This window comes from Procambarus clarkii, chromosome 77, assembly GCF_040958095.1.
Source record: "Procambarus clarkii isolate CNS0578487 chromosome 77, FALCON_Pclarkii_2.0, whole genome shotgun sequence".
NCBI classification, from domain to species: domain Eukaryota; kingdom Metazoa; phylum Arthropoda; class Malacostraca; order Decapoda; family Cambaridae; genus Procambarus; species Procambarus clarkii.
The window spans coordinates 14748757-14774815 of NC_091226.1; the positions used below are offsets into that span (position 1 = coordinate 14748757).

Below are 26059 nucleotides of genomic sequence, written 5' to 3' on the forward strand. Positions count from 1 at the left end.
TATAGTGGAAATTTTGAGTATATTAATATACTCAATTATCTTTTTGTAACCAAAAAAAATCTACTAAAATAAACTTATTTCCATCACATGTATACCCAAACAGTAATGTATACCTTCAGCTGAGACTATTTGTAGATGAATTATACATAATACACACAATCTATACATCACATACAATACATACATCTACATAATGAATAAAATGAAAACATTTCAATCATCTCTATGATTGGATTATCGTGTTGTTGCTGATTGGTTTCGCGATTAATAGAATCATCAAAAATCGAAAAGGTGAACGAATGAATGTCAAGGATAGAACGATAGAAAGAGGTGAACAGCAATCTAGGAAATGAACGATATGTAATGGGGGAGAAGGATAGTCGGAGAATCGAACTCGGAACCTTAGAACTACGAATCCCGAGTGAACGGAGTGCAATTATTGCCCATTGGAGTCGAACGGCAGGCCAGAGAGGCAGCAATAGTGAACACCATGAGAAGAACGATAGCCGAGATTTGAACGGCAACTAAGCCATCAACAGGAGCTAAGCCATCAACAGGAGCTAGGCCATCAACAGGAGACGGGCCATCAACGGTAGCTAAGGTCAATAACGGGTGACAACGGGTAATATTGGCCACCGTTGGTATATTTGCTCTCAACGGAACGTTTCTCCCTTCACAGGTGTCGGGGTTGTCACCTATTTGTACTCGGGAGCCTGTTGGATCGAGCTTCAGCTCTTGGACCCCGATTTTCTAGCCCCCCCCCCTGGCTGACTAATGCAAAGAGACTCCCCGAATTATTTTCTATCACATCTACTTTTTGCACTTTGTCAATCCAAGTATTTTTTATGTCTGTACTATATCTCTCCTTTTTTCTCAATTCTTTTTTAGTGATGTTAGGTCTAGTTCTTTCCGTCTTGCTTCAATCATTATCCATAGACCAGCTCCTGCTACGACCAGCCGCCGCTACGACCAGCTCCTGCTACGACCAGCCGCCGCTACGACCAGCTGATTCCTGTTCGCTCATTTTTTTTATATTGCATAAATACAATATAAAAATGAATGTATTTTATATACATTTATATACAAAATCACTCACTCGAAGAATGGCTCCACATCATAAAAAAATATAAAAAAATCCAAAATATTGTATATATATCCACATTTCAATGAAAAAGTAATTTATAATTCGAACGAATAAAAAGTTATTGAAACTCGTTGTTTTAATTAAAATGCATTCAACGAAATTAATTTAATAAACACCATAGATCAAAAATAATAGGTAATTAAAATTACACATACAGAGGTTTTAGGTCAGCGGGTAAGTAAGGATTCCCACCAAAACTGTTTGGGCAAAAACTGTTTTTAAAACACATGATGCGAAATGTCAGTTTTTAAAATTGGTCAATGATTGCAACAGAGAAGTTGCACCATCCCAGACTCCCTACATAGGGACAAGCCAACAGCCTGATTCACGAAAGCAGTTACGCAAGCACTTACGAACCTGGGAGCCAGATTCACGTAGTAGTTACGCAAGCACTTACGAATCTGTACATCTTTTCTCAATCTTTGGCGACCTTGTTTACAATTATTAAACAGTTAATGAGCTCCGAAGCACCAGGAGGCTGTTTATAACAATAACAACAGTTGATTGGCAAGTTTTCATGCTTGTAAACTGTTTAATAAATGTAACCAAAGCCGTCAAAAAAGGCAATTAAAATGCATCCGATGAGTTTGTGGACCTAAATTATCCATGTTGCCTTCACTTTGTCGTGAAAGCGTTCTATACACGTATCGCCCAGTTTCCAGTTTGTATCATGAAGTTATCTTGAGATAATTTCGGGGCTCAGCGTCCCCGTGGTCCAGTCATCGACCTGGCCTCCTTATTGTTACTCCCCCCCCTTCCCAGGAAGCAGCCCGTAGCAGCTGTCTAACTCCCAGGTACCTATTTACTGCTAGGTGAACAGGGGGCATGAAACTCTGCCCATATGTTTCCGCCTCCACTGGGGATCGAACCCGGAACCTCAGGACTACGAATCCCGAGCGCTGTCCACTGATCCGTCAGACCCCCAAAGGAACCTCTGGTTAAGTTCGCGTTGCTGATCTACTCTGAACTACACGAGAAAGTTACTTGATTAACTCTAATTCAGGAAAACATGGGATTTTAAATATTTGCAGATTTAGATATATATATTTGCTACATATTTGCAGATTTAGATATATATATTTGCTACATATTTGCAGATTTATAGTTATAACCATTTGGATTAATCACATTGAGAAGCATTTTGACATAATGTTATGACAATGGTGAAATAAAAATTTCAAGAGAATTTTAAGATAATCTTTGGTAATTAAACTTAATACCAGATAAAAAAAATATCTAATATTAATTCGGCTTGCCCTTGTTAAGCCTCATTTAGAATATGCAGTTCAGTTTTAGTCTCTGAACTATTTAATGAACCTAAGTTCACTTGAACAGAAGGATTACAAAGTTAATCCCACTATAAAGGAATTTACCATATAAAGATTGAAAAGACTTAGCATCTCTAAAGGCTAGAGAAATGATGAGTAAGATTCTATAATTGTAGTGTATATAGGAAAATATGGTTTAATATAAAAACATTACGCAAAACAATAAAAATATAATTGGATAAGTTTATATTCAGGATAAACCTGGGTAAATACTGGTTTGGAAATAGGTTAATTGAATTATTAATCACATGGTAAAATAACAATTACTAGATTCCTGGATTGTTTCAAGCGTAGGTTAGACATGTATATGAATAGGTTCATGGGTTGCTTTACCACATGAATTAGGATTATAGATTTTGAAAGATTTATCCATAAATGATTTATATAAATCACTGCAGACCAAGCTGGAGTGAATAGCCATAAAGTTAAGAGAGTGTTGTAGCACTCGCCCTTAAATTGCTCCAGGGTCGTTAGTTGTTGTTAAGGAAGACGTCAGTGGTAGTCAATCTTAAGATAAGCAGATCTTTAAGATGCGTATTTTGCGTTTACTTAAAAGCAACAAACGCTCGTTTTCATGGAAATATTTTCTCGAGAAATGTTGACTTGGAAGGTTTTCATTTTGTATTCATAAGATGACAGGAAGGTTCTTGGCATGGCAGACTTGAAGATATTTTTTCATATCTTGAAATTGTTGGACATTCTTATGTAAGTTATGAGTGAAAGAGTGGATGAATGTGTGTGTGTGTGTGTGTGTGTGTGTGTGTGTGTGTGTGTGTGTGTGTGTACTCACCTATTTGTACTCGTCTATTTGTGCTTGCGGGAGTTGAGCTCTGGCTCTTCTGTACACAATAGGTATACAGTGGATATGTATACCCACACGCAGTTTCTTGAAGAGAGCAACACAAAGTCTCCAGTATTCCTAAGGCGGTGAACATGTCGAGTTAGCATGGCCGAGATCCTTTGAAAATGCCGCTGATATTTCAAAACATATATATACCTCCGTTGTCCATTTAATAGAGCGCCTTTACGGATCATATTGAGATCATCTTAACAGTAGTTTTGAAGAAGATAGTTTTCAATAAGGGTTGATAGGCGGTTTCCACTCTATAGGCATTGCTTGTACCTTGTGTTCAATCCTTAACAGTGAGAGAGAGAGAGAGAGAGAGAGAGAGAGAGAGAGAGAGAGAGAGAGAGAGAGAGAGAGAGAGAGAGAGAGAGAGAGAGAGAGAGAGAGAGAGGAGAGAGAGAGAGAACCATTACCCAACCACTAGGTCGGTGGTTGGGTAAGAAAATGATTCATCGCCGATCGAAAGATTTCTCAAAGACACTACGGGATCACCATAGCCCGTGCTACTTGGAACTTTGTTCCAGGTAGCGAATCTTTAACAACGACGAAAGATTTCACCCTGCTCAGTGACTACCAAAATTGGCTTGCTGTATCCGGCCGTCTCTCTGGCTTGCTGCATGTATATCCGGCAGTCTTCCTGGCTTGCTGTATCCGGCAGTCTCTCTGGTTTGCTGTATGTATATCCGGCAATCTTCCTGGCTTGCTGTATCCGGCCGTCTCCCTGGCTTACTGTATGTATATCCGGCAGTCTTCTTGGCTTGCTGTATCCGGCCGTCTCCCTGGCTTACTGTATGTATATCCGGCAGTCTTCCTGGCTTGCTGTATCCGGCCGTCTCCCTGGCTTGCTGTATGTATATCCGGCAGTCTTCCTGGCTTGCTGTATCCGGCCGTCTCCCTGGCTTACTGTATGTATATCCGGCAGTCTTCCTGGCTTGCTGTATCCGGCCGTCTCCCTGGCTTGCTGTATGTATATCCGGCAGTCTTCCTGGCTTGCTGTATCCGGCCGTCTCCCTGGCTTACTGTATGTATATCCGGCAGTCTTCCTGGCTTGCTGTATCCGGCCGTCTCCCTGGCTTACTGTATGTATATCCGGCAGTCTTCCTGGCTTGCTGTATCCGGCCGTCTCCCTGGCTTACTGTATGTATATCCGGCAGTCTTCCTGGCTTGCTGTATCCGGCCGTCTCTCTGGCTTGCTGCATGTATATCCGGCAGTCTTCCTGGCTTGCTGTATCCGGCCGTCTCCCAGGCTTACTGTATGTATATCCGGCAGTCTTCCTGGCTTGCTGTATCCGGCAGTCTCTCTGGTTTGCTGTATGTATACCCGGCAGTCTTCCTGGCTTGCTGTATCCGGCCGTCTCCCTGGCTTACTGTATGTATATCCGGCAGTCTTCCTGGCTTGCTGTATGTATATCCGGCCGTCTCCCTGGCTTGCTGTATGTATATCCGGCAGTCTTCCTGGCTTGCTGTATCCGGCAGTCTCTCTGGTTTGCTGTATGTATACCCGGCAGTCTTCCTGGCTTGCTGTATCCGGCAGTCTCTCTGGTTTGCTGTATGTATACCCGGCAGTCTTCCTGGCTTGCTGTATCCGGCAGTCTCTCTGGTTTGCTGTATGTATATCCGGCAGTCTTCCTGGCTTGCTGTATCCGGCCGTCTCCCTGGCTTACTGTATGTATATCCGGCAGTCTTCCTGGCTTGCTGTATCCGGCCGTCTCCCAGGCTTGCTGTATGTATATCCGGCAGTCTTCCTGGCTTCCTGTATCCGGCAGTCTCTCTGGTTTGCTGTATGTATATCCGGCAGTCTTCCTGGCTTGCTGTATCCGGCCGTCTCCCTGGCTTGCGTTGATGTTGAGATTATGGCTTTTCAACCACGGGCGGGTTATTAAGCCAGTTCAAAGTACTCACTAGCTAGCCATCAAGTTTATTTTAACTATGAATATAACTCAGAACTTGAGTAAACTCAGTACAAGAGTACTGAGTAAACTTGAGTAAACTCTGTACTCAGGAGTACAGAGTCACCTAGAAACAGGTTACACTGAGTTTATCCTCGTCACAGTTTCTTTACAACACATATCTTCTCTGACTGCTCTTTGCGTCGTAAACTATTGGTAAATAACACATTTCTCACTCCAGATAAAAATTGACGTCCGCGATAGCGCTAAATATGCAGCCTAGCAATTCCGCTGCTCATATGCAATATGCGAGACTTCATATGAGACCCTGAAGTCAAGCGCCGAAGTCAATACAGAAGTCAAGCGCGGGTTGAGCAATATTCGCAACAGCCTATGGAAAGGTAGTTCGCGCGCCATCACCTGCCAATTAGGCTTGAAAAGCCAATGTTTTTTAGGTCAATGAGTACTTTGCTCATTATTCAAATTACCAGAATGTCATCCAATCGGAATTAGCCTTAATTTGGCCCCTTTCACAGAGCCCTATTTGTCACTAGCTTTATGAGGGATGAAGTATTAATTTAAATTCATAGAAAGTAAAATTTTCTCGCATAAAATACAGCCTAATGAATATATAATTCCTGCTAATATTAGCAGGGATCTCGCTAAAACTGAATGAAAGAACGGTTAAGACGCATTGTATCAAGGCTTAAGTCTATGCTTTCGTAAAGCTAATTCTTTCAAAATGCTCCTTTAGTCAAGATCTTCCTGTTGCATTTGCATTGTTCGCCGGTTCAATAGCACGAAGCATGTTTCCCGGGCCAATGGAGGTTACACAAAGAACATTGATAGTCAGATCCTTTAATGAGAACGCTAGATTCTGCAGGTGAAAATCCCCTGTTGACCTTTCGCCAGGGAAGAGTTGAATCTACGCGAATTTGAAATGCGAGGCTTTGAGAGAGCTGCCACCATGTTGCATGTGGTGTACTTGGAGAGATTGAAGTATTGGTAGGTCATGGAGTAGCAGGCCTTGGAGTAGCAGGCCTTGGAGTGGCAGGCCTTGGAGTGGCAGGCCTTGGAGTAACAGGCCCTGGAGTGGCAGGCCCTGGAGTGGCAGGCCCTGGAGTGGCAGGCCCTGGAGTGGCAGGCCTTGGAGTGGCAGGCCTTGGAGTGGCAGGCCATGGTGTAGCAGGCCATGGTGTAGCAGGCCTTGGAGTAGCAGGCCTTGGAGTAGCAGGCCTTGGAGTAGCAGGCCTTGGAGTAGCAGGCCTTGGAGTAGCAGGCCTTGGAGTAGCAGGCCTTGGAGTAGCAGGCCTTGGAGTAGCAGGCCTTGGAGTAGCAGGCCTTGGAGTAGCAGACCTTGGAGTAGCAGGCCATGGAATTAAGGGAAATATCAGAACGCCACAGACTGCGTTAATCAAGCTTATCCTCCAGCAGCCAGTCACAGGCAAGGGCGACCGGAACAGGTGCATCAAAACCCCCACCAACTGCCTGCTGGGGTTGAAGCACAACCCTCAACCTCCTCCCCAGCAAGAAGAACGCTGCCGCCATGGCAAGTCTCGTGATAAAAGGAGGTAGCTATATGGGAAGAATTCCTACATGTAGAAAATGGATATCTCGAGTAAGATGAAAAAAAGATGAGCTGGAACAGCTCAGTTTTTCTCAAAAGTGTTTTTCGAAAGTTTCTCAAAAGGCAAAATGACAGTCACCCGTCGACAGCCTGCTTTTCCCCTTCGTCATGTAAGACTCATCCTCACACCTAATTCATCAAATTGAACCATCAATGTTAAAGTGTCCTCTCTCAGCAACTATCATCAGATTATCTACCACTTAAGGACATTAACTCTGAGATTATAACTAATCTGAATCAGCCGCTGTCAGTGTTTCTACATCAGATTCTCTACAGTCTACAGCCTCTACATTATCGTAGTGTCTATGCCACTCTTATCTCCAGCAGTATCAATCTCTATCTCTTCTTTCCTCCTTCCAAGTGCTATATAGTCGTAATGGCTTGGCGCTTTCTGCTAATAATTCCGTCCTTCCCACTATCCCTCCCTCCCTTCTCTCTCATCTACTCATCTGTCCCTCGACTTTTATCATTTCAATCATGATAATCTATTTTTTTAGATATCTTTTTCACGACGATACTGGCCTACAGGTTCAATTCACTCACAGAACCAATACACTCGCCTAGATACGATTAACTACGATGATTACAATTCGTATCATTCACTGAATCCTGAAACAATCATTGCAACGGATAACGAACAAGCATTTTTATCGCCTTACATTTCACACAATTAGTTGTGCAAGTACAGCCAGAATGCTTGCAGATTGCAACGGATATCGTGTTAATGGGTCTCATTGCAAACGTCTTCCTCTTGCACACCAAGACATGAATCCTTTGATCCTCCTTCCCAGTTTCTTGGGTACAGGTGTGAGTAATTAACCTGTTGCAATACCTGCAATAATATTAGTGCCTTGCAATGAGTGCCTCAGCTCCGGTGGCATCTATATCAATTATTATCATTAATAACCAGGCGAAATTTTTAAGCCTGAATAATTACATCTAATTAGGTAAACTGGGGTGGATAATTATACTAATATGGTCGCTTTTATCAGTGTAATTAATCTCTTGGAATGCTTGTAATAATTGTAGATTTGTGTAATGAATATAAGTTATGAGGGCCTCGTAGCCTGGTGGATAGCGCGCAGGACTCGTGATTCTGTGGCGCGGGTTCGATTCCAGCACGAGGCAGAAACAAATGGGCAAAGTTTCTTTCACCCTGAATGCCCCTGTTACCTAGCAGTAAATAGGTACCTGGGTGTTAGTCAGCTGTGACAGGCTGCTTCCTGGGGGTGGAGGCCTGGTCGAGGACCGGGCCGCGGGGACACTAAAGCCCCGAAATCATCTCAAGATAACCTCAAGATACATTCCTCTGCACTTGTGGGTGTTGTGCTGTAATTAAGCTGCTCTTCTCTATACTTAACTGCTTATTTTTATATAATTTGTATATACTGTTTATATACTTTTATATACTTATATATATACTTATATTTATATATATTTAGTCGTATTAACGTTATGTATTTTTTTGTGAAAGTTAGTGAGGGATAAATTGTTACATCTTACTCCTAAAAGGTAATTCTTGCTGATAATTGTGCTTCATCCAATCATATTTCGACTTCAGATTATAGCTGGTGTATTAACGATGAAGTCTGATATGCTGGCAATAGCCTGATGCTTTGCTTGCAATAGCCTGATGATTTGCTTGCAATAGCCTGATGATTTGCTTGCAATAGCCTGATGATTTGCTTGCAATAGCCTGATGATTTGCTTGCAATAGCCTGATGATTTGCTGGCAATAGCCTGATGATTTGCTGGCAATAGCCTGAGGATTTGCTTGCAATAGTCTGATGACTGTAATCTCACAAAAGGAAATATTATTGATGTTAAAATGTTTTTATTAATTCTTTAAACCTTTTTCGTCTTAAGAAACAGCCCCTCGTTAAACAAGAAACATGACCACCTTCACACGTCTAGAGATTTCTGTTTGAATTATACAAGCATTCAAAATCAATCAACGAGACTGTAGTGGTTCTGGTCGAGTTGTGGCGTGTTTCAAGCATTGCCGAAACATTTTTATCTCTGAAAAAAAGGACCCAATTGTGTGTCATTTATGAAAAGCGTTGCAAATTTATACTCTCTCTGCAAATGTCCTTCCGATAGATAAATCCAACTTTCCGATTGTCTGTGGATTTATTAGGTCCTCCCCAGCAACACTTGCAAAGGTCCTCTCTCTACCCACACACATCGCTCTGGTGTGTTTATTGATGGTGTGGCAAGCGAAGGGCTTTTCTCCTAGAATGGAAAAGGTCAGAGTGCTGTAAGAGACAGCAGCGTGGGTTCCAGGACCCACGCTTTATACACTGTTAAAGGAGATATGCGGCTTGCTTTCGTGAAACCATTAAGTTCCACTTGGAGAGAATTAGTGTGTGTGTGTGGGTGGGTGTGGGGGTGTGTACTCACCTAGTTGTGTTTGCGGGGGTTGAGCTCTGGCTCTTTGGTCCCGCCACTCAACCGTCAATCAACAGATGTACAGATTCCTGAGCCTATCGGGCTCTATCATATCTACACTTGAAACTGTGTATGGAGTCAGCCTCCACCACATCACTTCCTAATGCATTCCATGTGTGTGTGTGTGTGTGTGTGTGTGTGTGTGTGTGTGTGTGTGTGTGTGTGTGTGTTCGTTCGTTCACTTAATTGTGCTTGAGGGAGTCAAGCTTCAGCTGTTCTCACCTATTTGTGTCTGCAGGATCGAGCAATGTGCGCGCGCGCGCCTGTCTAGGGGCAAATATTAAAATAATCTATTTTACTGAAGAGTCTAAAGAATACGATAATAAGTTTCCATTATAATAAGATTTGTTGAGTCTTACGTCTCGCCCTTAAATCTTGCAATAACGATCAGTTGCAGGAGGAGATTATTGCTTGCAGGAGGATTATAGCTTGCAGGAGAAGGATTATAGCTTGCAGGAGAAGGATTATAGCTTGCAGGAGAAGGATTATAGCTTGCAGGAGGATTATAGCTTGCAGGAGAAGGATTATAGCTTGCAGGAGGATTATTGCTTGCAGGAGAAGGATTATTGCTTGCAGGAGGATTATTGCTTGCAGAAGGATTATAGCTTGCAGAAGGATTATTGCTTGCAGAAGGATTATTGCTTGCAGGAGGATTATAGCTTGCAGGATAAGGATTATTGCTTGCAGGATTATTGCTTGCAGAAGGATTATAGCTTGCAGGAGAAGGATTATTGCTTGCAGGAGGATTATAGCTTGCAGGAGAAGGATTATTGCTTGCAGGAGGATTATAGCTTGCAGGAGAAGGATTATTGCTTGCAGAAGGATTATAGCTTGCAGGAGAAGGATTATTGCTTGCAGGAGGATTATAGCTTGCAGGAGAAGGATTACTGCTTGCAGGAGGATTATAGCTTGCAGGAGAAGGATTATTGCTTGCAGAAGGATTATAGCTTGCAGGAGAAGGATTATTGCTTGCAGGAGGATTATAGCTTGCAGGAGAAGGATTATTGCTTGCAGAAGGATTATAGCTTGCAGAAGGATTATAGCTTGCAGGAGAAGGATTATTGCTTGCAGGAGAAGGATTATTGCTTGCAGAAGGATTATAGCTTGAAGGAGAAGGATTATTGCTTGCAGGAGAAGGATTATAGCTTGCAGAAGGATTATAGCTTGCAGGAGGATTATAGCTCTGTTGACTTGCTAGCATGATAATCTGGATTGCATGTTCGTTGCAAGATCAGTAGCGTATGTTTGCATTTATTGCATGAATGATAACGGCAAAAGTGTGTAAGCAATTGCAGCAGGAAATGTTCAGACTGTTAACGACGTGATTTGGCTGTTAGGGATTAACAGTAGAGGCAGTGCCAGTTACTGTGGCACCTGCCAGTGCCAGATCACCCTCCCCCCCCCCTCCTAGCAAACGCCAAGCCTTTAAGACTATATTGCACTGTGAAGGAAGTCAGGATAAGGATTTGGGATAGGATGGATGGAAGGAATGGTGCCCCAACCACTTGTGGACGGTCGGGGATTGAACGCCGACCTGCATGAAGCGAAACCATCGCTCTACCGTCCAGCCCAAGTGAGTTGTGGGAATTGCTTTTCGAGAACCAGTGTTTCTGGACGTGAACACAACGTGACCCAAACCAATCATGCCCAGTAATGGCCACTGAGGAACAGGATGATTTATCAAACACAAGTTCAGCTCCAGATGGCACCGTTTGTCAATACCATTGACACTAACGTCGCCCAGATCTGCCAAATAATGAGCTACGTTATTTATGAGACATTGAAGACATGAGGATTTTATGAGTCTAGAAAAGGAATTTGTGAGGGGGGGATTTGAGCACACATTTCTGCCCGTTTTCTCAATCACTTCGTAAAAAAATAACTTTTACCTATAGTTCAAGTTCGTTTATTGAGGCAATGAAATATATCTCAAAGGGATAGAGTAGATTAGGTTATTTCTACCCCTCATCTACTTCAAGTCTCTCAAGAGGGCGCACATATCCAGTGAATACAAAAGCCACAATTCACAGTTCAAGAAACATTTTCATTACAGGTTAAATTAATACAGTAAACAGCGCATGTAATTGTTACACTCTTGGGTTAAAGTGCTTGTAGCTCCTAAGCTGGCAGTGTTTAGTGCCAATGTCAATAACTTTATTGATACCTTTAACGTGTCCGGAGGTGGAATTAAAAAATGTAATTAGCTTCTAATTATTAGCTCATTTGATCGGTTATGGTCAAGTTGGTTGGATAATTAATGCAATTGACTCTTTCGGTAAATTGTGCTTTCATGTCTGGTTTTAATGACACTATGCGGTGACACTATTGATGGTGATCAGGTGTATAGTGAGGTGATGGTGCAGCAACAGGTGTAGGACCTGAGGAGGAGCATTGTCAACACACCTGCAACACTGTGATTGCCACAAAATCGTTGTTTTTACAAATATTTCATCGTTGCATGATGTTGCGACAGCTGTTCAAAGCTTGTAAACTTCTGACCTGAGGTAGGCGTGGGTACGAGTTTATTTAATATAGTCTTCCCTGACCGTAGATTTGATATATTATTATTATATATATATATATATATATATATATATATATATATATATATATATATATATATATATATATATATATATATATATATACATACGCGCACACACACACACGACAGTGTCAAACCACGAAGGAAAATTGAAACAGGAATTTCCTTAAGTACTTTCGTATATTAATACATCTTCAGAAAGAGTCAATTAATATACGAAAGTACTTAAGGAAATGCCTGTTTCAGTTTTCCTCCGTGGTCTGACACTCACATTTTTAATCACGTGTTTATTTTCGTTATATACACACACATTAATATATATATATATATATATATATATATATATATATATATATATATATATATATATATATATATATATATATGGTAGACTACAATATTCAATATAGTAGTCACCCTAATATATTTCAACTAAATTTAGGTGTATTAGAACCACACCACAAGTCCTATTCGCAGATATTATTTAAAGCACTTCATAAAGATGCCAAAGGAATATATATGTGCATATATCATATATGAATATATATGTTTTTATATATGTGCAAAATAGCACATATATAAAAGCTAAGGAAATGTACGTAAATAAAAGTTTAATTTTCTAACAAAATAGCTGCAAAAAAGTGCAATAAATCAAACAAAATAATCCAGCTTGAATTCTGTACTTAACTAGGTTACAAAAAAGACCAATCCCTCTGTATCCCAGCATTATAAAAGTCTTACATAAAACTTCAAATCCCCATTTTCCTGTCATCCTTCGCGAACGACATATATATGAAATATATATATATATATGAAACATATATGTATATATCATATATGAAATATATATCAAAAGCGTCGTCAGATATCATAAAGGTTTAGCACTGGCCAACAGAAAACGATATGACATTGAACAGTGATAAATTACAATTGTTTCTGTATACAGCAAATACGAAAATCTTATATATAATATATATATAAAATAATCTTATATATCTTATATAATATGTATCATGTCCTTGAAACGAGGACATGATACATAACCCCTTTATATCTGACAAATGGGCGAGTTTGCCATATATCATAGAATAATATTGTCAGAAGAAGCGTTTTCTGTCAGACGTTTTTAAAAGGTATAAAATGCCTTGTAAGTTATTCTTTACATGAAAACAAATTGCAGTTATTAGCTTGAGAAGGTCAGGGATTATCCACCCTCTGGGGCTCCTGTATATCAGTAATTGGTACGGGCTCACCATAGCCCGTGCTACTTGGAACTTTTCCTTCCGGGTGGCGAATCTTTTACAACAGTAATTGAGAAAACAAAGTGAAATTATGCTGATATTTGTACAGCCGTCAGCCAAACTTTGTGCTATTCTCACCAGCTATGTTTAAAAGATTAACACAGTTCCCCATGTAATAGAAAACTAGAAACTATAAAATAAGAGCTATGACTCTCTTAAACATGACCTCTGACAGCTTTAAACATTTTTATGTTTATCTCTTTCAGTTTCTCCTCGTCAATGACAGTTTTCTCCTCACAAGCTCTACTTTACACAAGTTCTCAGTCCCGAGAATTGTAAGCGCGTATCTCTTCTGAAACCTGTAAACTATATTGTCTGAACATTACCAAACAAAATATTAGATCATAAACACCTTCAAATGTTGACCAGACCACACACACTAGGTGAAGGGACGACAACGTTTCGGTTCGTCCTGAACCATTCTCAAGTCGATATGGTCCAGGACGGACCGAAACGTCGTCGTCCCTTCACCTTCTAGTGTGTGGTCTGGTCAACATACTTCAGCCACGTTATTGTGACTCATCGTCTACACCTTAACCTCTTTGATGAACTAGGAACCTCTGATTTCTAACCTGAAACTCTCTGGTATTGATAGATTGTTAAATATAACTTTCCCGGTCCGCATAGAACTTTAAAGTACATTAATATCCCTTGTGAACATTTGTGAACATTTACTAATAAGATCTTACAAGAAACTGTTCTTTATCCCCTTCACTGTATCGTGATCCTATGTTGAACAGTTGAATCTATTAGAGTTTTGTTATAGCAGATATACTAATGCTTTTTATATGCTAATAATCTAGCATATAAAATTGCAGTATCATTAACATATACATCGTTAATGAAAGACTTTATGGTAAAATAAATAAATTATATATATATATATATATATATATATATATATATATATATATATATATATATATATATAATGCATGCCAATATTATAATACTGAGTATTTCATTTTCAATCCTTGGAAATAAGCTAGAAATGCTTTTTAATGCACTTGATTTGAATTATCCCTATCTTTAAACTAATATTACTAGATAGACAGAATCGAGAGAAATTATATTTAAATTCCAAATCACATTTACTTGATTAAAAGTAATTATGAAACTTATGGTAGTTTCCCCATCTTAAGCTGATATTAAGGAAATGCTCAAGCAGTACGTTAAGTGTCTATCCTTTAACACATTTCTACTTCCTTACACCTATACGAAGGGGCCAAAAAATTCGACTATTATTGTCTTTTTTAGAGCAAATATCATTATATATTTTGCTTTAGGCACGTTTTATGGCTATTATATCTATGTAAATATTATATACCTAGAAGGGGTACCACCTCTGGTGCAAGTGTAGGGACCCATAGCCTCGGAGAAGAAAATAAAGAGTACTTAGAGAAGACCTTGTGGATCCTCACTGAACACTTTGATATTTTCTTCTCCTACCACCCCTATTCTTTTGGTATGTGTGTATATTTATCTAACTTTATTTGAAAATGCCATTACACAAAAAAGTTACAATATTGATTACATGCAGGGTACAAGGCTGCTTGTCACAAGTTGAAAAGCTCCTCCAGCTCCTCAGATGGCGGGCAGGATTATATCTATTATTATATCTATATGTAAATAGATATAATAATACCATAATTTATGGTATTATATCTATGTTCATACCATCTATTTGAAATACCATAATTACAAGAAAGTGTAACTTAGGAACGAGTGATTACCCTTTATGGATTTAAATGTACCTAAAACAGCAAGGAAGGCTGTTACTTAATTTGATTAAGGGATTACTGTTCCAAAGATGGCTTACGTACAGGTAAGCTAAATCCTCTTGAGATTCGTGTCACAGGTGTTGTGTTTAATCCAGGCTACACTAATGAATATCCTGCTAATGAAGAGCTGATGACATTCTATGATTCTAAAGCTCTTTTTATCACTTTTATCTGTGCTCGTGTAAGCTGATGTATACATTTTATACACAATAATTATGCATTATTAATTTTGTAAATTATTATGTATTGTGCGTATTTAAAGCTGCATGGCCTTTGTAAAATATCTCGCTCAGTACAGATATTATTTGTCACTTGTAAATTGCAAACAATTACTGTAAACACATAGAAACTACCTACAAGTTTAAAATATGTCAATGTTTGTTTATAGAAAATTAGTCAAACTATAAATTTCTTCAAACTCAACACAGATTGCTGCATTTCCTGTCTCTTGAAGCCTGTCTGTTCAACGTCACGATGCTCCAGAGCCAATTGTAAGTACTTACCTAGTTGTGTTTGCGGGGGTTGAGCTCTGGCTCTTTGGTCCCGCCTCTCAACCGTCAATCAACTGGTGTACAGGTTCCTGAGCCTATTGGGCTCTATCATATCTACACTTGAAGTTGTGTATGGAGTCAGCCTCGACAACATTACTGGTGCTTTACTGTAGGTGTTCAGTATCATACGATACTTCATGCTGAAGTAACACACACAAACTCATCAGCTTGAGTGTTGCTGGTCAGCTCAAGCAGCAACAGTCCGTCAAGGAGCAACAGTCCGTCAAGGAGCAACAGTCCGTCAAGGAGCAACAGTCCGTCAAGGAGCAACAGTCCGTCAAGGAGCAACAGCCCGTCAAGGAGCAACAGCCCGTCAAGGAGCAACAGCCCGTCAAGCAGCAACAGCCCGTCAAGGAGCAACAGCCCGTCAAGGAGCAACAGCCCGTCAAGGAGCAACAGCCCGTCAAGGAGCAACAGCCCGTCAAGGACCAACAGTCCGTCAAGGACCAACAGTCCGTCAAGGACCAACAGCCCGTCAAGGACCAACAGCCCGTCAAGGACCAACAGCCCGTCAAGGAGCAACAGTCCGTCAAGGAGCAACAGTCCGTCAAGGAGCAACAGTCCGTCAAGGAGCAACAGTCCGTCAAGGAGCAACAGTCCGTCAAGGAGCAACAGTCCGTCAAGGAGCAACAGTCCGTCAAGGAGCAACAGTCCGTCAAGGAGCAACAGTCCGTCAAGGAGCAACAGTCCGTCAAGGAGCAACAGTCCGTCAAGGAGCAACAGTCCGTCAAGGAGCAACAGTCCGTCAAGCGGCAACAGCCCGTCAAGCCTCCAGAGGGAGGAAAAGTTATCTCCAAGCACAGCTACAAGGAACGCCAGAGCTCTTGTCTGGCAGAGTTGGTCCACTTCCTCTCCTTCACTTTAATCAAGGAAATTGACTTAGAAAGTTGAAATGAGGATGAAGACAGATACTGCCAGTTAAGCAAGATATAAAACAGGAGAATCCTACAACACACGAATATTCAGTTTGTCTTTTCAACAGCAAACTGGAACAGTAAGATCCTTAGGCAGTCAGACACGAGGCCATTAGACTCCTGGTACAAGAATACTGTGGAACTGGAAGACCCTGGGACAAGGAGAGCATGGGACAAGGAGAGCATGGGACAAGGAGAGTAGAGGACAGGGAGACACCTGGGGCCAGATTCACGAAGCAGTTACGCAAGCACTTACGAACCTGTACATCTTTTCTCAATCTTTGGCGGCTTTGTTTACAATTATTAAACAGTTAATGAGCTCCGAAGCACCAGGAGGCTGTTTATAACAATAACAACAGTTGATTGGCAAGTTTTCATGCTTGTAAACTGTTTAATAAATGTAACCAAAGCCGTCAAAGATTGAGGAAAGATGTACACGTTCGTAAGTGCTTGCGTAAGTCCTTTCGTGAATCTGGCCCCCAGGGGTAGAAAAAACCTGGACCATGACGTCCATGGGGTAGGAGCACCATATGGGGGAGGCCTGACGGCTGAGTGGACAGCGCTTGGGGTTCGTAGTCCTAAGGTTCCAGATTCGATCCCCGGCGAATCCCGCCTTCGCCGGGGATCGAATCCAGAACAGACCGAAACGTTGTCAGTTTATAACGGTCCAGAACAGACCGAAACGTTGTCAGGTTATAATCGTCAAGAACAGACCGAAACGTTGTCAGGTTATAACGGTCAACAACAGACCGAAACATCGTCACGTACGTTATATTCGTGATGGATAATTGGTTCTCAGCCCCGTTTCAATTTTTACCCTGTTGATAATCCCGTTTATGGGATTAACGGATAATCCCGTTTCGCACAGACGAAACAAAATAAGCAAAACAAACAGCGTTCAAAAATCAAATAGCAAGATGGTCATCCCTGTTAAATAATTCCACTCACGCGACCTTGATAAACAGAGCGGAATTTGCAGGCTAAACATTGCCAAAACGCAGCCAATAATTAGAGAATTATCCTTTAATTACATCAATTTATCCCTCAATAATGACCGTCTAATGTAACTGTGGTAATTAGCAGGGAGATAATGCTAAGTAACATGAGCTGGTTGTGTATTTTTTTTTTCTTTCTCTCTCTCTCTCTCTCTCTCTCTCTCTCTCTCTCTCTCTCTCACTCTCTCTCTCACTCTCTCTCTCCTACCGCAAAATCTCTCATTCCCTCTATTAATACTAATCTCCCCTTTCTAAAGTGCATACTATATCTCCCCCTTTAAAAATACATCATTCAGTATCCATTCTCCCCTCTTATCTATCTCCATCTACCATCTACCTACAGCTAACACTCTCATAGTATCTACTTATAATATAAAACTCCTACATCAATATTTATTCCACTTTTACTCAAAACGATTCTTATTACTTTCTCTCTCTCTCTCTCTCTCTCTCTCTCTCTCTCTCTCTCTCTCTCTCTCTCTCTCTCACTCTCTCTCTCTCTTTCCTCTTTATTCCTCTGTCAAATTTTACGTTTCATCTAAAACTGAAAATAACTCGCCATTAAAATTGTAAACAACATCTGCATGTGCAAATAATTCTATTTGGATTTAGGGGTCTGGCAGGTGTTTTAAAATGTTTAAAGGTGTTAAAACAATGTTAAAATGTTAAAAGGTGTTTAAAATGGAAATAGACCAGTTAGCCTCAACCACACCAGGGACAGACAGACAGGTAACATGGATTATTCTGTCGCATTTCCATATACAAACACCCCGCAATGTGGACGTTGGTGTTAAACAAGTCTGACATTGTTTTCGATATCTGAAGGGAGACTCGTCTTCAGGCTGGGTGATGCTGGGGAGCCGCTGGGTGCCGCTGGGGAGCAGCTGGGTGCTTCTGGGGAGCCGCTGGGTGCTTCTGGGGAGCCGCTGGGTGCTTCTGGGGAGCCGCTGGGTGCTGCTGGGGAGCCGCTGGGTGCTGCTGGGGAGCCGCTGGGTGCTGCTGGGGAGCCGCTGGGTGCTGCTGGGGAGCCGCTGGGTGCTGCTGGGGAGCCGCTGGGTGCTGCTGGGGAGCCGCTGGGTGCTTCTGGGGAGCCGCTGGGTGCTACTGGGGAGCCGCTGGGTGCTACTGGGGAGCCGCTGGGTGCTGCTGGGGAGCCGCTGGGTGCTACTGGGGAGCCGCTGGGTGATGCTGGGGAGCCGCTGGGTGCTGCTGGGGAGCCGCTGGGTGATGCTGGGGAGCCGCTGGGTGCCGCTGGGGAGCAGCTGGGTGCTTCTGGGGAGCCGCTGGGTGCTTCTGGGGAGCCGCTGGGTGCTTCTGGGGAGCCGCTGGGTGCTGCTGGGGAGCCGCTGGGTGCTGCTGGGGAGCCGCTGGGTGCTGCTGGGGAGCCGCTGGGTGCTGCTGGGGAGCCGCTGGGTGCTGCTGGGGAGCCGCTGGGTGCTGCTGGGGAGCCGCTGGGTGCTGCTGGGGAGCCGCTGGGTGCTACTGGGGAGCCGCTGGGTGCTACTGGGGAGCCGCTGGGTGCTGCTGGGGAGCCGCTGGGTGCTACTGGGGAGCCGCTGGGTGCTGCTGGGGAGCCGCTGGGTGCTACTGGGGAGCCGCTGGGTGCTACTGGGGAGCCGCTGGGTGCTACTGGGGAGCCGCTGGGTGCTTCTGGGGAGCCGCTGGGTGCTTCTGGGGAGCCGCTGGGTGCTACTGGGGAGCCGCTGGGTGCTACTGGGGAGCCGCTGGGTGCTTCTGGGGAGCCGCTGGGTGCTTCTGAGGAGCCGCTGGGTGCTTCTGGGGAGCCGCTGGGTGCTTCTGGGAGCCGCTGGGTGCTTCTGGGAGCCGCTGGGTGCTTCTGGGAGCCGCTGGGTGCTTCTGGGAGCCGCTGGGTGCTTCTGGGAGCCGCTGGGTGCTTCTGGGAGCCGCTGGGTGCTTCTGGGAGCCGCTGGGTGCTTCTGGGAGCCGCTGGGTGCTTCTGGCAACAGCTGGATGCTACTGGCAACAGCTGGATGCTTCTGGCAACAGCTGGATGCTTCTGGCAACAGCTGGATGCTTCTGGCAACAGCTGGATGCTTCTGGCAACAGCTGGATGCTTCTGGCAACAGCTGGATGCTTCTGGCAACAGCTGGATGCTTCTGGCAACAGCTGGATGCTTCTGGCAACAGCTGGATGCTTCTGGCAACAGCTGGCAACAATATATAAACAATCTGGATTGATTCATACATATAAATTATCTGGAATTATTTATACACATATAAACCATGACTGAACTGGTTAAAATAATTACCTCGTTAGGGGCCATATAATTATTTACATTCTTCATAATTATATTCAACAATAGCCGTTGTTCACGTATTTCAACCTGAGCTATAAACCCTACAACAATCCCATGTGTATGATTGTATCCGGTTATCGGTTCAGGATAACAACTACAGTATTTCAATAATATATTATATATATATATATATATATATATATATATATATATATATATATATATATATATATATATATATATATATATATATATATATCAAGGTTTTTTCTCAGTCTTAATTCAATTGTTATCGTTTTAATGTTAAATTTTGCGTTCATATATTTTAACACTGTTAATATGGTTACACAGATCACACTAACGTGATGCATCAAATGAACAAATCCACAAGGGATTAGCTCAGGCGATTAAGGCAGTGTCTGGGATGCTCCTGGACGCAGGTTCGAATCCTCGTCACGGCCCTTGTGGATTTGTTCATTTAATATGGTTGCTCGTTCTGCTACTTGGTACAACGTTGGAACAAGTTTTAACACCTAACCAGTTATAACAACCAATATAGCAAGTTGTAACAACGTTCTAATACGTCATAAACACGTTAAGCCAAGATGTAACAACTTTATTACAAGTTGTAACAAGCGGAAAATAGAGAGAGTTTCGGTTTGTGTTTCCAGGGTCGTTGCTCAGTCCACATGCCCTTATCAGCATCCTTAATGGTCTCATCTTGTAAGATGATTCAATATTTAGCTCAGATATATTTTTATATATTTATATGTAAATATAATATAAATTATATTTATATTATATATATAAATTTATATATATAAATTTAAATTTTTATATATTTATATATATTTATATATTTTATATATATTTATATATTTATCTATGATATATTTTTTGTTTTTCTTTACATCGTGACGAGATAACACCCATCCTGGGTTATCATCAACCAGGTGTTGATTTCGACGCCTGGGAATCATCACTTTTGAATTAACAGTCATGTTCGAAAAGTGGACTTTTGTGTTATCAATTCCTGAATGTTCGAACGTTAAACTTAAGCTGATATTTAGGATTCAAAAATACTGATACTGGAAACTTTAAAGGATTCATGAGATTAAGACATAAATTTGCGACTGATTCCATTATTTTTTTCCATAAGCCCGAGATCTGGTGCCAGATTCAAGAAGCAGTTACGCAAGTACTTACGAACTTGGGGCCTGATTCACGAAGCAGTTACGCAAGTACTTACGAACCTGTACATTTTCTCTCAATCTTTGGCGGCTTTGTTTACAATTATTAAACAGTTAATGAGCTCCGAAGCACCAGGAGGCTGTTTATAACAATAACAACAGTTGATTGGCAAGTTTTCCTGCTTGTAAACTGTTTAATAAATGTAACCAAAGCCGTCAAAGACTGAGGAAAGATGTACACGTTCGTAAGTGCTTGCGTAACAGCTTCGTAAATCTAGCCCCAGGTTCGTAAGTGCTTGCGTAACTGCTTCGTAAATCTTGCCCCAGGTTCGTAAGTGCTTGCATAACAGCTTCGTAAATCTTGCCCCAGGTTCGTAAGTGCTTGCATAACAGCTTCGTAAATCTGGCCCCAGGTTCGTAAGTCAAGCCTCAGGACAAAACACTAAAAATAATTAAAATAGTCGTAAATAAATGTTCATTTTGAACTGTTTTGGAATTTGTGTACAATTTATGTGTTGCTGTTGCATAGAAGTCTATGTTGCCGTTTAAAATTGTTTAAAATTTAGATTTTTTTTTTTGAAGGGCAAGAGTCAGAGTATATTCATTTCAGTATACTATTACCAGGTAGAGTATACTGAATGTATACTCTGACGCTTGTCTGATACAGGCAGAACCTTCCCTTGTGCTAGGTATACCTATTCACCAACAAAAGGAGAAATATGAGAAATATTGCTATATTTATTTGTAATTATTCCGTATTAGAGTAGACTTTTGTTACACCCTCATTTATAGATATATAGATATATATATATATATATATATATATATATATATATATATATATATATATATATGTGTGTGTGTGTGTGTGTGTGTGTGTGTGTGTGTGTGTGTGTGTGTGTGTGGTGTGTGTGTGTGTGTGTGTGTGTGTGTGTGTGTGTGTGTGTGTGTGTGTGGGGTCTGTGTGTGTGTGGTCTGTGTGTGCGCGCGCGCGCGCAAAATCACGAAAAATAAACGTGATTAAAAATGTGACAGTGTCAGACCACGGAGGAAAATTGAAACAGGAATTTCCTTAAGTACTTTCGTATATTAATTAATACATCTTCAGAAGGAGTCTTTCTGAAGATGTACGAAAGTACTTAAGGAAATTCTTGTTTCAATTTTCCTCCGTGGTCTGACACTGTCATTATACATAATATATATATATATATATATATATATATATATATATATATATATATATATATATATATATATATATATACATATATACATATATACATATATATATATATATATATATATATATATATATATATATATCATGATATTTTAAAATAACATACATTCCAAAGTCAGCTTTTAGCTCGTAATTTTTTTTGGGCCCCAGTTAAATATGTATGTATGTATATTACAGCACTATGTATCAAATATTCATGTATACCTCAAAATGAATAAAATGACCCCAAAAACGCTTTCATTCACAGTGGGAGTTTTTTTGGAAGGGAAATAGAAGGAAAGGCACAGCATGGGATTGCTGGGAGGGACATGGACGTGGAATAGGGGGCAGTGGGAAAGGGAGATTGCTGGGAAGGGAAGGCAGGCAAGGTTGCCTTCGGAAGGTAATCAGGAGAAAGCGGCAAGCCTTTACGATTAACCAACCCTATGAAAGGATGAGAACCTGGGGCCAGATTCACGAAAGCACTTATGCAAGCACTTACGAACCTGAGGCCAGATTCACGAAGCAGTTACGCAAGCACTTACGAACCTGTTCACTTTTTCTCAATCTTTGGCGGCTTTGTTTACAATTATTAAACAGTTAATGAGCTTCGAAGCACCAGGAGGCTGTTTATAACAATAACAAAAGTTGATTGGCAAGTTTTCATGCTTGTAAACTGTTTAATATATGTAACCAAAGCCGTCAATGATTGAGGAAAGATGGACACGTTCGTAAGTGCTTGCGTAACTGCTTCGTGAATCTGGCCCAAGGCCTATAGCCGGCTTCCACCGGCTATAGGAGCCGGATAAAGCATAAAGTGGTAAACAACATCGTTAGAGCATATTCACTAAGAATATGAGCAAATATGACAGGAAAACAGATAAGAGTTGTTCTATTAACCAGGAGATGGAAACAAGGCACTTCGAGAACTGTGGTTCGCGTCTTAAGAAACCTTTGAGTACACACACACACGCATATATACACATATGTATACATATATCTGATATAAATATTTAGATATACATATGTATGTACACATGAATACCCTTAATCATTCACGCATACGCATGCCCACACCAACACCTACACACCTCACCTACAATAACACAACCCAACCCGCTCTCACCCAAGACAGTACATATATGACTTAATGCTTAGTCAATATTTGGCTTATTAATAAGTACATATGTGGTATATTCCAAGTTATATTTTGTTTTCAAGGTATAAACTCTTTCCATAGATTGGCTATACATTAGTTTTAATATTATGAATTTCTTTTTCAGTTTTATTAAACAATAGAGATTTTATACAAAATTTGACAATATCCTGAGTTACTTTAAAAAAAAATAAACATTATAATTTTGTTTTATTATTTATATAAAACTGTAATATCAATTTAAGTTAAGTACTTATTGTAATTAAGAAGCAATAAGTTGCTTATCTTAACATACTAAGAAAGTTAGGTTAGGTTGGTGTTTTCTACTCAGCTTTTCAAGGTAAACTCATATATTCACAATAAATTAGTAAGTCACATATGCACTTATTAATAAGCCAAATATTGACTATAAGCAAGTGCGAGAACGGGTTGCACAACCACACCCATTGAACGATATCCAACACACACACACACACAATTATGCTCACAATTTTTGTATTGCTTGCCACCTCCACTCAACACATGTTCCGTCATATATTAACCGTAATCTCTCTCTCTCTCCCACTCTCTCCCTGTCTATCACTCTTCCTCTCTCTTCTTCCCAAAGCACCTGAAGCCAACGACCTCCCTGTAATGTCTATTGGACTATTGCAGATCCTCACAATATTCCGCAATTCTCTCCCCTTTCCTTGTTTTATCCATTTTTACCGTATTTAATTACGTCCTTCCGAATTCCATCCCATGATTTCACTTTCCCTCCTCTATATTGTCATTCTCTCCCTCCCTCCCTCTCTCTCTCTACCTCTGAGTTTTCAAACTCTCTCTCTAGACTCTCCACTGGAAAGTAATTCATGTTAAGTTTCTATTTTGGGTTTTTCTCAATTCTTGTCGTTTCACCAATGGTGTATTTTTCCTAGCTAAGAGTTACATCTTTTATGTCTTAGACCACAATTAATTAATACGGATTACTTTTAAAGTTTACATGGTAGAAAAGTTAAAATAATAAACGTCCTACAGGTTACAGGTAAGATTATTTATATATATGTATAAAATCAACCAGCATTGTAAGATCTCTTCACTTGAGAATGAACCATAGAGGTTCGAAACGTTGTGCAAATTGTATAAATGAGTGTAATACATTCTATAGTAAATCACTTCTTTTCTTCACCTTAAAAGTACGAAAATGAGTTTTGGAGAACTCCTATTTCAACTAAGACCTGATGCTAAGAAAATAGTTAGAGGGATAGAAAGCCCCTAAACCAGAAAATAATAAATACAGAATATGCGGTCATATTCAATGAAACATGTTTGAAAGAAAACCTGCTGCCAGTATACACCAAATATAAAATTATATATATATATATACATATATATATATATATATATATATATATATATATATATATATATATATATACATATTATATATATATTTGAGTCAGACTGGTGTTGACAAAGGCTTTAACAAGCCGAAACGTTCACCTCATTTCATATTTATCTGTGGATTTTCCGCATATTATATATATATATATATATATATATATATATATATATATATATATATATATATATATATATATATATATATAAACCCATTGTATATTCACTGTATATTAGGACATTTACGCGAAAATCTCACTAATTGTTGCTATTTGGTGTGATATATTAGCTAGTATTTTTCCTAGTTAAACAATATTCCTGTTTGAGTTTGCTTTGTACAGATGTGTAGACAGAAGACATTGACAGTGACACAGGGGAAAAAATCGAACTAATTCAGACATATTGACCAACCCACACACACCACAAGATGAGACGACGCGACGTTTCGGTCCATCCTGGACCTTTATCAAGTCGATATGAAGTTATAATCCAGGTATAATCGAGCCCAAGCGTGACTATAGATGCTGAAGCGATGGGAGTCATCTTAGAGAGAGAGAGAGAGAGAGAGAGAGAGAGAGAGAGAGAGAGAGAGAGGAGACAATCCCCACATGGGAGATGATCACAGACCAGTAGCTGACATCAGATTACTCCTCTCAACTTCCAGAGGTAAATTACCTAACAGCGGCTTGTGTCCAAATCCTGTCTACTGAAAATCTTACAATTTCTTCTCCCTTGGAGCTGAAGTCCTAGACTTCATTTAGATTTCACTTAGAATTTTGCTTTTAAAATGCAAAATTGATTAGAGAAGAGCTATTGGGATATTGAATAACACATCAATTACACTAAAAATTATATTAATGTACACACACACACTGTCAGAATGGTTGACAAATGAAATGCATTAGGTGATGTGGTGGAGGCTGACTCCATACACAGTTTCAAGTGTAGATATGATAGAGCCCAATAGGCTCAGGAACCTGTACACCTGTAGACTGACGGTTGAGAGGCGGGCCCAAAGAGCCAGAGTTCAACCCCCGCAACCACAACTAGGTGAGTACACACACACACACACATCACGTATATATTTAGGAGTTTTCTCTACCACAAGAGACAAAGCTAAACACGATCACAATTGTCAGCGAGAAACAAACGTATTTTGGGAAATAAACAGGAAAATGCGATGCTTCTGCCTCGAAGAGAAATCTTCATTTATATTATCATTTGTTTCCGCTTTGGTTTAGGTGATAAAGATAAACTAGAAATAGAGAAAATATCAAGGGGGAAAGAGGAAAATAAGAGGAAAAGAGGAAAATATCAAGAGATATATCAATATCTCCCCGTTATAGCTGCCGTGGCGAGGCTAGTTCTAGCTAGCACGCATTAGAAGAGAAAGAAGCTAGAATATGTAGGATTCCCAAGAAGATAATTCGAACAAACGTTCAGAAGATCGAAGAGAGACGGAAAATAAAAACAACACAAATCAAGAA

General features: G+C 40.6%; 2 protein-coding genes across 2 annotated transcripts; one reads left to right on the top strand and one right to left on the bottom strand.

Annotated features, from left to right (window-relative positions):
* Positions 1-9638: 9638 nt before the first annotated feature.
* On the bottom strand, positions 9639-10484 carry LOC138357310 (uncharacterized). Its single transcript, XM_069314000.1, has one exon. The coding sequence runs from the start codon at positions 10482-10484 to the stop codon at positions 9639-9641; it is 846 nt and encodes a 281-aa protein (XP_069170101.1).
* Positions 10485-15384: 4900 nt separating this feature from the next.
* Positions 15385-16352, top strand: LOC138357311 (uro-adherence factor A-like). The gene is made up of 2 exons (XM_069314001.1): positions 15385-15401; positions 15629-16352. The coding sequence occupies exons 1-2, from the start codon at positions 15385-15387 to the stop codon at positions 16350-16352; spliced, it is 741 nt and encodes a 246-aa protein (XP_069170102.1).
* Positions 16353-26059: the final 9707 nt, after the last annotated feature.

Bases quoted from the DNA above. Each gene is read 5' to 3' on its own strand.
- LOC138357310 (XM_069314000.1), bottom strand. From the start codon at position 10,484: ATGCTAGCAAGTCAACAGAGCTATAATCCTCCTGCAAGCTATAATCCT.